We start from the raw sequence: 18,736 nt of genomic DNA on the forward strand, positions 1-18,736 counted from the left end.
GACCCCCCCACTTTTCAGCAAACACTTTGAATAAAGTTCTACGACATTTCACTGTTATTTTCACCTTAATACTTTCAAATCAACAGCGGAAGGTATTACCTATACTTTTAAATTCTGGAGCTATAGAACACTTTTTTGATCTAGCATTAGCCAGGTCCTTACATATTCCTTGTACTAAGTAGAAAGAACCAGAACTAGTTAGGGCTGTGAATGGTATTGAGCTCTCTTCTGGAATGATTACATATGAAACTGTTCCTATTACTCTTGTGTGCGAGTTTGGGCATACAAAGTCCTTCGCCTTTGACCTCATAGACACACACCCAACCTTGGCATTATTTTAGGGGTCTCTAAGCTTCAGCTTCACAATCCATTAATTTTTGGCCTTGTCTCCCTGGATTCTCATTCTTGCTGAAACCATTGTTATAAGACACTGCAGGAAGTCATGTCTCCTTTCACTGCCATGAGGGCCATTCATGGACTCACTATAGTTATGCCTCATTTCTTGGGACTCTAGTAATTATGATGTTTCTGCTCTGCACTCATACATTGCACGTTTTTCTTTTGTCATTGTTTCGAAACACACTGTAATGTCATTTGTACAGCCACTCTCCTGGGATTCTGTATGTACATTCTCCAACTGCTCAGCAGGCACTACAAGTGCCAGGTATTGTTTTCTGTCCGTCAAGCAGTCGTAAGACATAACACAGTAGCTTTTCACTATGTCAAGCTAATGATACAAATCTGGTCCCGTAGTGTTTAGCTTCTGAGAGGAGGATTCTAGGAGAGCTGACCCGTCTGTGAAACAGATGCCCTCCTGGACGTGCAGCCTGTGTAAACTGGGTTTACACTTCCCTATGTGGAACAATTGACTACGCAAACAGAGGTATGGGGTTCGCTGCTCCCAGAGATCACTAATAATAATAATAATAATAATAATAGTCTTTCTGAGCATACCATAACAGGATAGGCTTAGGCCACTGGATTTGCATTATCGTGGCACTATTTGGGTCACACAGTTTTCTAACTGCTATTTTGATTTTTATAAGAATTGCCAGCATTGCAATCACATCTAATTTGCTTCGTAATAGACTATGTTAGTTGCAATATATATATTGGGTACTTGTACCTTTTTTACTGTTGCAATGGATATTTATGACTGAGATAACGTACAAAAGGGACTGACCTGTTTCACCAAGGTTCCCTGAAAGGGGGCTAGAGTTTCATGCTTTTTGGGTTGCCACAAGTGCTTGCCACTCTGAGTTTAGGAGTGCAAGTAAGGCACTATGAGTTAGCTAGGTATTTTGGTATGACAGTACTGATTTGGCAGAAGTGACAGAGCCCCTGCATTCTGACATTCTGTTGTCCCATGGCACAGTTCTGCAAAAGCAGAATCCCTGCGACATGACATGCACAGCATCAACTCAAAACACACAGCTTAGATTCCTGTAGAGTATGATTTTCATGATGTTTTGATGGACAAAATGCAATGCAATTACCTCCCCACAGAGAATATGATTGCTGCATAAATTTAATTCGGGAAGTGATGCTTCCTTGAAGTTGCGTCGATGTTCTCCTTGAGCTAGAGACTTAGGGCCTGATTTAGATTTCGACGAACGGGTTACTCCATCACAACTGTGATGGATATTCCGTCTGCTGAAACATAAATCTCATAGGAAATAACGGGAGTTATATGTCGGGAGATAGGTTATCTATTACCATTGTGACAGAGAAACCTGGCCGCCAAAATCTACATCAGGCCCTAAATACCTAAAAAAAAAAAAACTGGATGAATTACTAGCCTTGGACTTCACCCATCATTCCTCTTCTCCAGCTTCTTCAACACTCTTTTTTGTACCAAAGAAGAATGGTGAGTTAAGGGTGTGCACAGACTACAGGTCCCAGAGTAAGGTCACCGTTAAGAACAGATATCCATTGCCCCTCATACCAGTCTTGCGTGACCAGGTTCGAAAGTCTACGGTGTACACTAAATTAGACCTACAAGGCCCATACCACCTCATCTGCATTAAAAAACCTTTCATACCAAATCCGGGTAGCTCAAATAAACAGTCATGCCTTTTTTGTTATGTAATGCTCCCGCTGCATTCCAGTATTTTATAAACGAGGTGTTGCAAGACCTATTGGACATTTGTGTAGTTGTTTACAATAATGACATTCTCATTTACTCTCAAAACATGACAGAGCACATAGAACATGTCAGAAAGATACTGCAACGACTCTGAGAAAATGACCTTTTTGTAAAACAAACTAATGTACCTTCCACACACAATCTGTTGAGTTTATGGGATATTTCCTATCTCCAGAAAGAGTTACCATGAATCAGAAAAAGGTGCAGAGATCCTGGATTGGCCAGCACCAACTTCAGTCAAAGAAGAGCAAAGTTTCATGGGGTTTGCAAACTTTTAGAGGCATTTTATCACCCATTTTCAGACTTAGTATTCCCCATTACTACGCTTTTACAAAAAAAGGTACCTTTTGTCTGGTCCCAGGAGGCTAAAAATGCACTTCCACTACTCAAAGAGCAATTCACTACAACTCTGGTGCACAGAAAGCTGTATCCCAACTTACCATACTTTGTAGAGGTGTATGCGTCTCAGGTTGCAGTAGGAGGTATTCTGTCACAACACGACTGCACCACTGGTCAAAAGCATCCCGTAGCACTCTTTTAAAAAATTGTTGCCAGCTGAACAGAAAGTTACAGTAGCAGAACAAGAACTATTGGCAATTAAGTTGTGCTTCCAAGAATGGAGAAAGTTCTTATTAGGGGTACAACATACCATTACAATATATACTGATCATAACAATCTGCAAATCTTGCGATTGGTTTGACCGCTAGACAAGTTAGATGGTTGTTGTTTTGCAGTGAATAAAATTTCATCATTGCCTATTGTACAGGCACACAACAGACTAAGGCTGACCTGTTATCCAGGGGAGGTTATTTGAACCAGATACAGGAACAGACACCACACAACATCATAGCGCACAAACAAATAATAGGCCTTTGTGAACAAAAATCATTTTTGAACAGAATTAGTCAAAGCATGAGCCAGGAAGACAGAGATTTGAGGGTAACCGATAAAGACAATCATGTCCATAACAATCTCCCATAACATGGTACTACCTTATTTGTTCCCACTAAAGAATTAAGATAAGAGGCATTAACTTGGTGCCATGATACCCCGTTAGCTGGGCATCCTGGATTTCACAAGACCCTAGCCATTTGTCAAGGATGGTTATGGTGACCTACACTGTCCGAGGATGTGCATAATTATGTACAGACCAGTCCCATTTGTTCTCAGAACAAGGCTTCCCACACCGCCCCGGCGGGTCTGTCAAGATCCTTACCTGTACCCAACATCCCTCTCATACGATAAGTATGGATTTTATTACAGAATTGCCCAACTGCAATGGTTACAATGCTATTTGGGTAGTGGTTGACCTGTTTTCTAAAACGGCCCACTTCATTGCCTTGTAACAAATACCCAACGCCAAGACTCTTTCCATTCTACTTGTGCAACATATCCTGCGGTTACATGGTCTGCCTTAAGTCATTATTTGTGAAACAGGCCCACTTTTGGTGCAGTCTTTGCACATCTTTGGACATTGACTCTCATCTGCCTATCACCCACAAACTGATGGGCAGACAGAACGAGTAAATTAAACACTGCAATGTCTTTTAACCTCGACTACCAAAGAATGGGAGTCCCTGTTACCTTTTGTAGACTTTGCATACAATACTTCACAGCATTTGGCCACTGTGCTCTCTCCCTTCTATTGTGCAACAGGCATCAATCCATGAATGCTACCTGAAAATATTGTTAAAACATCTGAAAATATACCTGCAAAAGAAAGCTTTTCATAGCAACTCGCTGATTCTCAACAAAAAGTGTCACAACACTTACAACAAGCTAAGCTTAACATGGAAAGACATGCTAATAAACATCACCGACCTCCACTTGAGTACAAAAGCGGAAATAAGGTCTGGCTAACCACAAAAAAATTATAACTACATGGTCCTCACACGTTGCAACCTTGGTTTATTCGTCCCTTTCCAACTGAAACGGTTATTAATCCTGTGGCGGTCCAGCTTCAGTTGTCTGATGATTTGTCTGTTCATCCTGTGTTTCATGTTTCCCTCCTCAAACCATATCATGCCTAGACTCCTCCACCGATAACACCAGATGGCCACCTAGAATTTGAAGTTCAAAGGGCATTAGAGTCACGATGCACTGAGGGTAATTTATTTGACCTAATTGCATGGAAGGGGTATGGTCCTGAGGAGAACTCTTGGGAACCAGCTAGTAATGTTCATGCCCCATGCCTGATTAGGTCATTTTATGCCCTCCACTCTGACAAACCACACCTGGTTGGTCGTCCTTAGCGGAAGCAAGGGGTAGCTGTCAGAAATCCATTGTTGTGCCCTATGTGAGGTGGGTTTTACTAACAGGGCTCATGTCAACTTTGCCTTGTGGAGGTTCCCTAACCTGAGTACTCCCAGTCATGCTTGCTTCCTTATCCGCGCCTCTCAGCCCCGAGCTCTCTCTATAGTTTCCCCCTCCCAAGAAGTCTGAACCATTGGCCCTCCTGTTTAATCGCTATGCAAGTTTTGCCTAGTTTGCACCTGAAGACATCGCACGTCTATTTAGGATAGTCACGTTTCCACTGTGAACCATTGGGTTGTACCAACATGAACTGGGGTTCCGTTGCAATTGTTATAGTGTCAATTATTGTTTGCACCTGCTACGCCCAATTCCGCTGTTGTGTAACATGTGATTTCCCCCCAGGTTCATTGGAATATTCCATACTTCTATGTGAGATACGTGCCCTTCTGGAACACACTTGGCTTCTTGTATAAATAGCCCCTCTGAACTTGCACTGGGGCTTGGCATTGAACTTGTTCCCAACATGTGCAAGCATTGTTCCTGCACTCACTTTCCTACGTGACAGTCCTCCACAAGTCTCTTCCCTGTGATCATACCTGATTCGCCCAGAGCTTCCAGCGCCCCAGTCTTCCAAGCGTTCCTGATGATTCTGTAATACTGGTGTCAGCAATGCTTCCAGTGTCTTCCTTTATGAGTTATGATTCCGCCTCTTCTTGAGCTTCTTGCATCCAGTATCGTCTCCTTCGGATTACTGTTCCAGTATTGTTAAGGCTAAGTGCTTAACTCTTAGGTTAGTGCACGCTAATCAATAGACTAGCATATTTCAAGAATTAACTTCCTAAAGATGCAAAGCAGTTTTGGATTTTGAACATTGTTTGAGTATTGTTTGAGGGCTAGTGCTCTGGACTCTTTTGTTGTAGCGCTCTGAAGTCTTCATTCATAAACTGAAAGTATGTCATGTGTTTCTTGACAAGTTGTATCTAAAACCTTGGGATAAATTCCTAGAGACTATAGCTGTATTTGTTAGAATTGGAAATCCTGCATGTTCCGTAGTTCGGTAAGATCAACATTTGTTCTTGAATTAACTGCTGCTTTTTTCATGCAAAGTTTAGGATGATGCCTGCAAGTGTACCAGAAGTGCAAATTATTGTGTGAGATTCTAAACTGGGAATCTCTAGGTAACATGGTCTTTTGTCATTTATAGTGTATCGCATCTGCATAGAAGATATTGCGGTCCTGAGAGTTCCTACCTTCTAGGCAGTGCTGTTGGCAGTCGGGCAGTTCCTGCAGAGACGTGGGTTAATCTTTTTCTTGTTTTATCCCACCCCCCTTTCCCCTCTTGGGGCTGTCGGGGCAACTAGGCTGTTGTTACCGGTTACACCGTGCAGCCCCAGCTGGGATTGGAGGTCCAACATTGACTCCACAGTTGGAACCAAGTAAGAGCGTGACAGCCCTAAAGTGATTATAACTCATGCCTTCACACTGCTAATTATCCTACATCCTACAATCACTCATAACGTTTTATGACATCATTAATAACATCACTGCAACATCTGAAATGGCATAATCGGGGACAACACTTTGCAAGGAGGGGGTCACTTATTCCATATACATGGAATCATCAAACAAATTAACAATACACTACAAATAAATTGTTTAAAAAAGAGTTTTATTTATCAGAAAATAAACACTATTTTGTTTTATAATGAAAGAAATGAGCAGCAACCTTTTAATACTATCCTCAATAATATCTCTATAAAAACACTTCAGAATAATGATCCTCTAACCCTGAAATGTCTTTCTTCATCTGCTGAATTTGAAACACCCTTTACATATATAGTTCCCTGTACATTAATTTTACGGCACCTTCATTGTATATGTCAAAATGAGATCAAAGTTACAATAAGTTATGATTATATGAACAATTTCTTTATTTTAAAGCAGCTCTGCCTTTTATTCCTTATAATTCCTGCATTAACAGAAATGTTACTTCTCTGCTGCTGTTGTTCTTCCTCTCTTTCTTTTGATTGGTTTATTACACTGGTATTTTGGTTGTTTAAAAAGAACAGTGCAGGCTCAAGTTATGGTAAATGAATTATGTGTATCATTTGAACCATTTCAGCTACAAAGACATTGTTTTTTTTGCTAGAATTTACAATTTAATTGGCAAATTATGGGTTTTCCACTAAGCATGGGTGTTTAAGGCAATTGCTGCAGCTTTGGTATGGGTGGAATATAAGGGTCTGGTTTGAGTGTTTATAATATGAAGTGCCTGAAGGTCAATTTCACTCCAACCAGTGGAAATAACACTGATAATAAAGAGCATTATCATCTACCTTTTTACAATTTCTTTAGGAAAAGCATACAATTATTGGCCATTTTACACCTATCTCTGTTGTGTTTGATGTTAAGTCTAAAAATACCATTAGTTGGCCTCGTGCAATGGATAAATGGATCTTAACAGAAGGTAGGAGAATATGACCACTTGCTTGTCATATGTAAAATATCATCCCTTTTAGAAGCCAAAAATGGAATTCAAATCTGGAGCAAAACGTTTGTTGTAGAAAACATCCATGAGTATTTTCTTATAAAACATTTAAGACATGATGCTTTGCACACAGTGATATATCCATTCCTGGCGTTCATTCAAAGGCATCACATGTTGACAAACCTGGAAGTAACAAATAAATTAATTAATATGAGCTGACCATCTACTGTTCAATTGCATTACAACCAAAACTGTGAGTGATTCCATAAATACTACTATTAGTAACAGTCTGGGCCTGGACCAGATATCTTGTATAATACTCCCTTACTAAATAAACATAATAATATGAGTCTCAAAACCATGTCAAATGTTAACTTTTAATAGTCAGGACATTGGTAAACACATGAAAAGCTATATTAACTGAATACAGTGTGCAATGCATGTGCTTCCTCCAGCCCATATAGTGGCACTCCAGTATGGCATACAAAGAGGGTTGCAATGTCTCCACAGATCTTGTGAAACCAAATGCTTTGTGGCTACCTGCTGGATACATTAAGTTCATAACCAAAGCAAGTGTGATTCTAACATGGCTTAGAATGGCAGCTGCTTCCTTAAACTGAGGTTCTAACTGTTATGTTTAAAGAATTTGAACTGAGTCATTTATATAAAATATAATCCACTCATTGTGTGCAATTCAAACATAAGGAAATAAACAGTTTTAGAGTGTAATACGATTGTACTTATTCTTGTATTACATCTTCAGTAGGAGTAAAGCATTACAATATTATAAATGATAGCATAGAGCACTATAAAAGTGATTGTGCTGGCAGATTGCCATTTCATTTAGCAGAGAGGATGTATCTAGGCAGGCCTGAAATATTAAGGGCCTGATTGAGATCTTGGTGGAGGGGTTACTCCGTTGCAACAGTGACGGATGTCCCATCTGCCTAAATCTAAATACCATTGTTTTCTATAGTATTTAGATGACAGCGGACGGGATATCCATCACCGTTGCGATGGAGTACGAGATCTAAATCAATTTCTTATAGACAGTTTATATAAAGCTGCCTTCAAGGCTAAATGCCTGGACTCCTTTAGATCTCAAACAGATAATTGTACAATTGACAGCAGCCATGTTGGTTTAAGATATGTCATTTTTAATTTAAGGTTGATCCAAGGAAGGTGCCTTGAAAAGGAAGAAGTGAAAATGCAAATTAGCAGCTCTGTTTTTCAAGCATGAAATAGGATAATCAACATCCCTTGAATTTTCATGCCAGGGTTATCATAAACTATTTGATGGAATAATCGGTTTGGAGGTCTTCTTGGAAAAGCAGGATACTGGAAATTAGCATTAGACATCCATTTAAGTTGCATATGTGCTTTCTTTTTGTATGAAAACACACCCCAATAAAACATAAAGAGCACACATTTGTAACTTGACAAAATACCACCCTGTAATGTTATCTATATTTAACCATCAACTCAATCTTGACCACTGACTCGATTTTGTGCTTAGCTTCATGTGCTCTCCCATCAGTGGCGCAGGGTTTTTTCACACCAAGTTTGTTTTCCACATAGAACATGTTTGACCTTTTTCTCACTAGCACCAGGTTAAATTGTGTAGGAACATAACATGGGGGATGTGGATGGCAAACGTGATAAAGTCTCAGCCTGGGAATGTTTTCATTAAAGAAACTTACTGCTACTCTGCCTCTGGAATGCGCATTGGGGCAGGGCACATTCCTTTGTGTGTTTTCGACGCAGACCGAGTACAGCCAACATATGAAGTCAATAAACGAAAAGAGGGGTTGATTGCTATAATCTCCCTCCTTGAGTTTGTTTAAGGTATCTAAGGTGGGGAACCTTGGCACTGAAGCAGAAGGAACCCATTTTGGGGGTGGGTGCACTGTCCAAATCATATCCCATCGGGGAAGTTTCTACTGTCTCGGCTGTCCAGGGTTCCTCAGCTTTCTGTTGGCAAGGATGATGCTGGATTCCATCCCCATGGTGGTGCATATTTATTCTTAATTATCTAGCTTGGCTGTGACACATATATATATATATATATATATATATATATATATATATATTCACTGCATATATTCATTGTAGATGTATTGCACTTTTTATGCCTGTCATTGTTTAACTGCTGTGAGTATTTTGGCATCTACATGTGTTTTACTGCATTCATGTTAAATGCTCATGTTCATATTTTTGTGTACTTTTATTTGATATCTGTGAAGTGCCTTAATAAATTAATTACTTAAACTAGGAGTGCTGCATTCCTTGGCATCGTTTTACTCTTAGTTTGAAGCAAAGCAGAACACACCCTTACCTTAACACCTGCCTCTGAAAAAAATAAGTGTTATAAATTCCTAAATCCATACAGTCATTGTACCATACTTGGGGGCAACGTCTTGATAGTGGCGTTTGGCACATCTCTGCTTTTCTGCATGGAGATACTGTACTTGTGATATTATTAAAAAATGTCTTTATTGTGAGGTTGTCTGTCTATGGGCTTGATTCAGAGTTTGGCGGAGAGGTACTCAATCACAAATGTGTTGGATATGCCTTGTTACAAGTACATTATGATATAATGAACTACTAGGATATAAAGTACTTGTAATTCAGCAGATGCAATATCTGTCATGTTTGCTATGGCTTACTTGTCTGCCAAAATTTAAATCAGGCCCTAAGTTTTCACATTCCACCATATATGAAGAGTTGTCATGCTTGAAGGGATAATCTTCCACACTGTGGGGAAGACATATTAATATACACTCATTTAATTATAACAAAGTGTTTGGCTTGTTAGAAGTAGACTATGCCCATGAAAAATACCCTAGGGTTTGGTGATGATAGCCCTTCAAATATATGACTCAAAGAGATTAAGAAGTGAAAAAGAGAACTGCGGCTAATAATTTGTCCATCATTTTCATGAGAAATACTGTCCTTAACATTATGGTAAATAGTTTATATAAAGAGTTTATTAAGGTTGTGGTAAATAGTTAAATAAACAACAATAGAACATTAAGAAATCAATCCTTTAATATAATCAGTGAAATTTTACAAAATCAATCCTAAAATATTTATAGCAGTGAGTTAAATAAACAATCCAGGCTTAAGCAATTATCAGTTCTTGAATTCATACTGTTAATTAGTCCGCACCAAATATAATTGAGCTAAGGTTTTCATCCTAGACTTAAATGAAATGCCACATATAATCATACTTCCATGAACCTACACTTCTGGTAGGATAAATAAAGGATTACAAGAAAATGCAATACGTCTGAAACTACATATCCTGTTTCCCTAAGAAATGTTCTTCTATGCACCCCTTCATCTCAGTACATTAACAACTTTGGAGGCAGCTTCTGATCCAGCCACTAAGTCAAAGGGTACTGCTAGACTGGGAGTAGCTGAAAGCCAGGATGTAACAGTGAAACAGAGCTTTGATTTTCTAGCTTTTGTAATTTTAACATTTTTCCACAAAGTTGTTAAATAGATTATTAGCTTATTGTAAGATATGCAACGTAATATATTATAATTATGATGATGCCACTCTGGAAAGAGTGATACCATCTGACTACCTTTTGTCATACAATTTATTTTTACATGCAGAATTCAAAAAGTGGCTTACTTATGTTTAAAGAATGAAACAAGAAAAAAATATTACCATCTTTGTTTTGGGGGGCACTTCTACAGCAAACACATCAAGTGTCCGATTGTTTGTACAATTTTTGCTTTGCTCATTGTTGACTTCTACAACCACTTGATTTCCAGACTGCAAGGAGAAAGCAAACACAGATATATATTATTAGTAAATGTTGCATCGCTTCAACGCTTTACTTTCAAATATGTAAGTTCAGATTCACCTCTAAGAAAGAGGCAAGTTAACATTCATTCAAGAACAAGATTTCCAAATTGTTCTCTTCTAGTAGGCTCAGGCATAGGTAGATGCACAGTACAAATGGTTCAGCAGACAAAAACTAATCAGCACTTAAGACGTATTTAAAATGGTAACGACTGGGTGGAACTCCGCTTCCATGAACCAATGCATGCACAATATCAGACACTGTTCAATCTACAAACCATTGACCACTCCTTATTGCACAAAACATGCATATTTTAAATACAGGATTTACCCATAGCATCACTTTTGCTATGCATTTCTATGAAAAAATGGGAAGTCTAATTTGGCCCGTTTACCACCATTCAAACCAGCAAAGTTCATACCAAAAGTTGCATGCGGATGGAGAGGCCATGAGGACAATCTCACCTCTTCCCTCTGGGACTCATGCATTTTTGTGAAAACAGGACAAACGAGCACTGGCAAAGCTCTTGATCTATCTTTCTGTATAAAATTCACATAGGAGAAAAATAACTGGACTTTGCTAACAGTGAAATAAATAAGTTTACTTTCCAGATGTAAAACAGACTTTTATTTTAGGTGTCAGAAGGATATATCAAACAGCCAATACTTGGAGGTGAGTGAGATATACTCCTCTGTGCGTAGTCTAAGCTCACTATGTATATTTTTAATGCACTTGCAACAATAGGTCGGCAGACAGCTGCACTGCTATGTCAAGGTTAAAACATCTTAGCCTGAACAGCAAGCTGTTGAGAGGTGGAGGGGCAGGTCATTCCAATCCTTGGCACCGATATAGGAGAAGGAGAGGTCACTGCTGCTGTGGATTTGGGAGAGCGGGGGAGCCGTGCGAGGGCCAATGAGGAGGAACAAAGGTGTCTGGATGCTTGGTGGAAGCTTAAATCGGTAGTTGATGTAGACCGGTCCTTGATCGTGTAAGGCCTTGTTGGCATGCGTGAGGATCTTAAACTGGCCTCTCCTCTTGATGGGAGCCAATGAAGGTTTCTGAAGTGGGGGGTGATGTGGGCCCTTTATGGGAGGTCCAGGATGAGTCTGGCTGCTGCGTTCTGTATGGTCTGCAGTCTTTTGAGATGTTAGGTGGAGAAGCCGAAGTAGAGTATGTTGCCGTAGTGGAGGTGGCTGGTGACTAGGACGTGGGTGACGGTCTTCCTGGTGCTTACAGGTATTCATCTGAAGCTTCTACGGAGCATGCGGAGGGTGTGGAAGCCGGAGGAGGTGACTTCATTGATTTGTTGCTTCATTGTCAGTTCGCTTTCGGGGATGAGGTTGGGTTTGCATGAGTGGTCTGTAGGCGTAGGTGTGGGTGCGAGTTTGGCTGGCCACGAGCTGTGGTCCCGTATGGATGTGTTTCTCCCAAAGATCAGTACTTCCGTTTTGTCAGAGTTGAGCTTGAGGCAGTTTGCTGTCATCCAGCAAGCTACGTTGGTCATGGCATTGCTGAAGTTTGTTCTGGTGGAGGAGGGGTCTTCGGTGAGCAAGAGGATGAGCTGTGTATCATCTGCGTAGGAGATGATGTTGAGATCATGGGATCTGACGATGTCGGCAAGGGGGGGGGTCATATAGTTGTTTAACAATGTGGCGCTATGGGAAGATCCTTGGGGCATGCCACGTTTGATGGTCTTGGGTTCGGAGATGAAGGTGGGTAGCTGGATGCTCCATCCTGCTAGGAAGGAGGCGATCCACTTGAGGGCATTTCCTTGTATGCCAATGTTGTAGAGTCTGTTGATGAGGGTGTGGTAGGATACAATGTTAAATTCAGCTGAAAAGTCGCAGAGGATGAGGGCAGCGGTCTCCCTGGGAATTGAGGAGTGTTCTGATGTCATCTGTGGCTGTGATGAGTGTGGGCTCAGTGCTGTGGTTCGCAAGGAATCCTGATTAGGAAATGTCAAGCAGGTTGTTTTGTTCCAGGTATTTGGTGAGCTGTTGATTGATGACCTTCACGGGTACTTTGGCAGGGTAGCAGAGCAGAGAGATCGGTCAATAGTTTTTGAGTTTGCTGGGTCGGCGGATGGTTGCTTTAGGAGGGGTTTTTCCATCTGTCCACGAAGACTGCTGTGGTGAATGAGGTGTTGAGGATGGTGGTGAGTTCCGCTCTGATGTACTTCGTTCCAAGGTTGAAAATATGGTGGGGGGGAAAGGGTTGGTGGAGTGGATGGATGACATGATGGCCAAGGTGGATTGTGTGGTGAGCGGTGTCCATGTGATGATTGTCCGGCTGGTGTGCACTGGTTGGTCAAGACTGCTGAGGTTGAGGACTGAGGGTTAGGGGTCGAAGTTGTTGTGGATGATGGCAATCTTGCTGTGAAAGTAGTCCTAGAGGGTGTCGCAGAGCTCTTGGGAAGGGTGGATCCTGTTCTCTGTGGCTATAGGGTTGGAATATCATTTGACTATTCTGAATAACTCTTTTGTGCAGTTGGCTGCTGTGTCGATATTGGTTGTGATGGCTGCTCTCTTGGCTTCCTTGATTTGCCGGTGATAGTAGCTAAGGGCTACTTTGTGGCAGCTCTGTTGGAAGGGTTCCTGGTGGAGATGGGGGTGTGGTAGGATACAATGTTAAATTCAGCTGAAAAGTCGCAGAGGATGAGGGCAGCGGTCTCCCTGGGAATTGAGGAGTGTTCTGATGTCATCTGTGGCTGTGATGAGTGTGGGCTCAGTGCTGTGGTTCGCAAGGAATCCTGATTAGGAAATGTCAAGCAGGTTGTTTTGTTCCAGGTATTTGGTGAGCTGTTGATTGATGACCTTCACGGGTACTTTGGCAGGGTAGCAGAGCAGAGAGATCGGTCAATAGTTTTTGAGTTTGCTGGGTCGGCGGATGGTAGGTTTAGGAGGGGTTTTTCCATCTGTCCACGAAGACTGCTGTGGTGAATGAGGTGTTGAGGATGGTGGTGAGTTCCGCTCTGATGTACTTCGTTCCAAGGTTGAAAATATGGTGGGGGGGAAAGGGTTGGTGGAGTGGATGGATGACATGATGGCCAAGGTGGATTGTGTGGTGAGCGGTGTCCATGTGATGATTGTCCGGCTGGTGTGCACTGGTTGGTCAAGACTGCTGAGGTTGAGGACTGAGGGTTAGGGGTCGAAGTTGTTGTGGATGATGGCAATCTTGCTGTGAAAGTAGTCCTAGAGGGTGTCGCAGAGCTCTTGGGAAGGGTGGATCCTGTTCTCTGTGGCTATAGGGTTGGAATATAATTTGACTATTCTGAATAACTCTTTTGTGCAGTTGGCTGCTGTGTCGATATTGGTTGTGATGGCTGCTCTCTTGGCTTCCTTGATTTGCCGGTGATAGTAGCTAAGGGCTACTTTGTGGCAGCTCTGTTGGAAGGGTTCCTGGTGGATCACCATTGTTTCTCGAGTTGGTAGCAGCTGCGCTTGGTGGTTATGATCTCTCAGGTGCACCAGCTGGCTTGTCCTGAGGTTGTGTTGGCTCTTTCTGGCTTCAGCGGGGTGACTCTTTCGGCACATTTGATGATCCAGGTGGAGAAGTTCTAGACGGCCTGTTCTAGGTCTGATGAGGCCTTGGGTTGGAGGTGCTGAGGGCCTGCTTCCACTGTTTCTGTTACCTTGCCCCAGCTGCGGTAGGTGGTGCTGTGGTACTTGGTGATGGTATGTTGTGCTCCGGAGATGGTGAAGTGGACGCGTTCTGTGACGTGACTGAGTCTGACTAGGTTGGTGACCAGTTGGGTGAGGCCGATATTGCTCATGTGCTGCAGGAGAGTGGTGAAGTTGGCGTCGTCGGGGTCATTGATGTGGAAATTGAGGTCGCCGAGTAGGATGTAGTGGTTGGAGTTGAAGCTAGAGGTATTTGAGGTGAAGAGTCTAGGAGGTGAAGAAGGTAAAGGCTAGAAGTTTATGAAGTGAACACAATAACATGTATTGGCAATGCCAATAGGTCTGGCTTTAAAGGCATGTTCTACGGTAATGTGAAGCATTACATGTCGAAAACTTGGGAATGGATATGTATTTGCGTGGAAGAAAAGAAATGCAAAATAATATTGGTGTAGGTTAAACAGTTAGACATAAAAATGCACGAAGGTTAATGAGTGCTCTCCTCTTATCTGTGCTGCTGCCAGAGAAAACACCAGCAATTATCTAGTTTTCCAAGACACTTTAATACCATTACAATGTCATGTACATGCCCCTGAAAGTTCAAGCTCAGGCAGCTGGATAAATAAACAAAATAATCACAGCTATGTGGAGGGCAAGCACTATTTTGTGGAAGCACACAACTTCTGCTCAATTAAAACATATACTTCTGGCTCCCAGCGTGTGGGAAAAGCCAAAGTCCCTTCTCTTGTGATTCTCATACAATTGTCTGGCGACAGCTGCACTGTCAAGCAGACCATAACAAGCAACAGCAGTGCAGTGAAATTTCCAAAACCATGGCAGCCCAACTCATGAACATTTCTCCCACAATTTGATGGAAGCAGTTCATCAGAGTAATAAGCCAGTTACTGCTTGATGCAGTTCCCAAGAGAGAAAGGACAGAGACTGCACAACAGATTTTCCCTCTAGTTGCAACTGCTTTATATATCATATGATGATCTAATCCTGCTTTTAATCCACAATACAAACCTTTCAAAGGACATATACAACCTCCTGCTCCTATATTGCTCCCAAAGGCATGACAACCCATGGTATTAAAAATATGTAAAAATGCACCTTTAGGTTTATTCCTTGCTTTATGTAGACATGTAGGTATTTTTGAAATTCATTCAGGTCTCCAACAATACTCCTGAAACCCTGCATTACTAGTCCAGGAAAACAACTGTGGATTCTCAATTACAGTTGTGCAAAGGCATTTCTGAATGCGTAAGAGTACATAACACACAAATGTGCATTTAAAAATGTTTTTGATTAGTACAATAACCCTTGCCATATAGCCTACTAAGTGGATGTTCCGTTTCCATCACAATCCAAGGTAAAATAGTGACTGCAGAAAAAGTATCTTGTTGCAAGAACCCTGGCAAAAACATTCCATAGTTATTCTTTTGATGTAAAATGCCTGTTCTACCTTGTTTTATGGCTCTCACCTTTGCCTTTTCAAATTACTTCTTTCTCAAGCCACTTCTACCTTTACTTCACATTAAGTCTACCACATCTCTCTACTTCTACTCTCTCAAACTCACTAAGCTAAGTCCACTTCTTTCGCTTCTCTCCATCAGTTCCTTTCTATACCACTATTTGTTTCTACATCATCCCTCTCTTTACCGCACCTCTTTTTATCCATGTCTCATCCACACCTACTAGTCTAGCTCATCTCTCACTAAATATCTACTTTGCCGCTCTCAACCTCTCATCAATCTCACCTCTCTACCTCAGTTTCCCTACTGACCCCTTCTTTCTCTACCTATATATTCCTCTAAATCTCATCTCTCTAGCTTGCCCTTCTTTTACCTGAATCTTCCAACCGCATCTCGCTCTCTCACCACCTCACCTCACCTGACTCGATTTACCTCTGTCTAGATTGCTAAAGTGTCTTTTCTTTCTCTTTGTCTCAAGTCAAGTCAAAATGTACTGTATTCGGTTTGTGCAAACCATTAAAGTGCATAACAAACTTAAAAATAAATCTGAAAAATCAGTCCAGTAAAATCAATAACATAATAATGTGCAACATCCGCAATTCAGTGTTATAATCACAGCAGATAAAAAAAAATGTAAAAAACATTCAATAAATAAAGGAAAGGGTCAAAAGCGAATCAGGCAAGGAACACGATTTCAACAGAGTTCACAAGGACCTTATATGAACTAGTTTTTGATCCCCAGCTATTCGTAAGGCTGACAGTGCTCTGGCTATTCTACTCCAGCAATACATACTTTAGTGTCGACCCGCAGGACCCTAAGTGCAGTTGAAGAAGCCAGCCCTTTGTCAGTCTAACCCTAGACAGAAAAAAAAGAAATGTGATAAGGTCTCCTCAGCCCAGCAGCACACTGGACAGGTAGTGCTCTCAACAGTTTTTGACTTTTATCTTGAGCAAAAAGTCAGGAGCAGTAAAGTGTGTGGCAAATCTTAATATATGGGAGTCTAGCATAAAAAAGGGGATAAACTCTAAGAAGCATTCAATCTGGCAAAATGGTTTGAAGTCTAAGAATTTAATAGTGAGTGACTCATGAGACCTATTGCTCACTTCACTACCCCACAAAGATCCCAGATGGCATCCTTTAAAGTCTGTTTAGAAAGGAAAGGGCAACCCTCACAGTCACGTCAATAGGCTTTTAAGCCCAGCTAGGTCAACATGCCCTTGACATAACATACCCACTTTATTACATGGCTTTTATCTGTTTTAACTATGTCCCTAAATGCGTTATAGTATGTGGCAAGAGCTGGAGTGTACTTAGGCCTACACAAAACAATAGAGGACGTAGCGGAGGCCTAGAAGAAATGGTATGAATACTCTTATCCCACCTTAGAGGAAGCAGGGGTGTACATTTCGGAAGGCACAACAAGGAACTTAAGAAATTATTCTCCGCTACTCCTAGCAATGCCAAGCCCGACGTACCTGATAGTTCTGCCCCATATAGGGCACTACCCTCATCCTTGGCCTTATAAACCTTAAGGGTTGGTGAAATAGGTCTACTTTTTGAGGCATGATACAGTCTCAAAATACCAGATGCATGGTGGCAAAGGTTCAAACTGCTTTTCTTGATGTGAGGGAGCCACTGCATGGACTGGGTTAGCATTATTCCAAGATAATCAAAGGAGGTAACCCTGTCAAGACTGCTTAATGGCCTATGTGGATTAATGGTCATAAATTTTGTTTTTGCATGCTTGATTATCAACTCACAGTCAATACAAAAAAGCTGAAAAACAGTGAACCAAGGCCTGCAGGCTAGCATCTGCTAACAAAAGCAGAGCAACCTTTGTGCCCGCCACCCTTGGTGCATCGTTGCCGAAAACATCAAGATAAGCTATCACATCACTGAGGTATAAGGAGAACAAGGTAGGGGCCGGACATCACTGCCTGACACCTTTGTGGGCCCCAATACATTCTGTCAACTCGCCATAGGGCCCCCAATGAACCTGGGCAGAAGTATCCTGGTGCAAACACAAAATGATACTCAGCAAAAATAGTGCAGCGGTACCAGGTCAAATGCAGACTTCAAGTCCACAAACATCAGATAGAGATGTGACTTCTGCAGGATGATAGGCTTCCAGTAATGGTGAGAAATCTAAAGACTTGGTCGATGGTACTCACATCTGTCCTGAAACCAGCTTGAAAATTAGATAGGACTTAGTATTCTTCCATCTAGAGGTCAGATCTGTCCAGGAGCTGCCTGTAGAAAACCTTTTTGGTCACATCAATAAGGCTTTTTGGTCTATAATTAAAGGGGGAGTCCCTAGAGCCCTTCTTGTTAACAGAGATTATCTCTGCTGCTTTCCAGCTTGCAGAAATTTCAACACCATCCGGAATTGCTCTGGACAGCTTCTTAATATAACTGGCCCACATTCAAGGACAGCGCAAATTAAGTACCCTGGGATCTTCTCGGGTCCAGCAACTTTACCAAGGGCAATGATGCTAACTGTTTCTTTAGTTTCTTTTATATCAAATAAGGGAGAAAAAGAATCACAGCCCTCAACAGAAAATGAGATGCTTGGTGCTTCCTCTGGTCCCAGCGAAGGACCATGAAGGTTAGAAAAGTGCTTAAACGAGGTGTCCAAAATGATGGTACTTGCTAAATGGCAGCTCCCACTCTCTCCCCTGTACTACAATCTCCTAAAACCTCTTAACATGTCTGGTCCTGTTTGCATTAAATAGGTCTTCCCAGATTTCAGTTTCCCACCCCCTCTGCACTGTTACCTGGGCCTGCTTATAGGTTTTCCTTTTTTATCTGATGTAATTTATGTTACCACTTTCAATAGCATAAGATGGTGCATTTTTGGCCTGCCTGCAGCCCATATTATACCATGAACTGCCAACTTTAGATAGCCTTGATCCCCTACATATAGGGGGTCATTCCGACCCT

The 18,736-nt window shown here is 41.5% G+C and overlaps 1 protein-coding gene across 1 annotated transcript in view; it reads right to left on the bottom strand.

The window, feature by feature from the left end:
• Positions 1-6,052: 6,052 nt before the first annotated feature.
• The window catches only part of EFCAB7 (EF-hand calcium binding domain 7), a 333,043-nt gene continuing 320,359 nt past the window's right edge, over positions 6,053-18,736 (bottom strand). The window contains exons 13-14 of the mRNA XM_069232519.1: positions 10,565-10,672; positions 6,053-7,071 (exon numbers count right to left, since the gene is read on the bottom strand). Of these exons, the coding sequence (XP_069088620.1) occupies positions 6,997-7,071; positions 10,565-10,672 (183 nt within the window). The 3' untranslated portion in view covers positions 6,053-6,996. The remainder of the gene's footprint in view (positions 7,072-10,564; positions 10,673-18,736) is intronic.

Source organism: Pleurodeles waltl, chromosome 4_2 (genome assembly GCF_031143425.1).
Source record: "Pleurodeles waltl isolate 20211129_DDA chromosome 4_2, aPleWal1.hap1.20221129, whole genome shotgun sequence".
NCBI lineage: Eukaryota > Metazoa > Chordata > Amphibia > Caudata > Salamandridae > Pleurodeles > Pleurodeles waltl.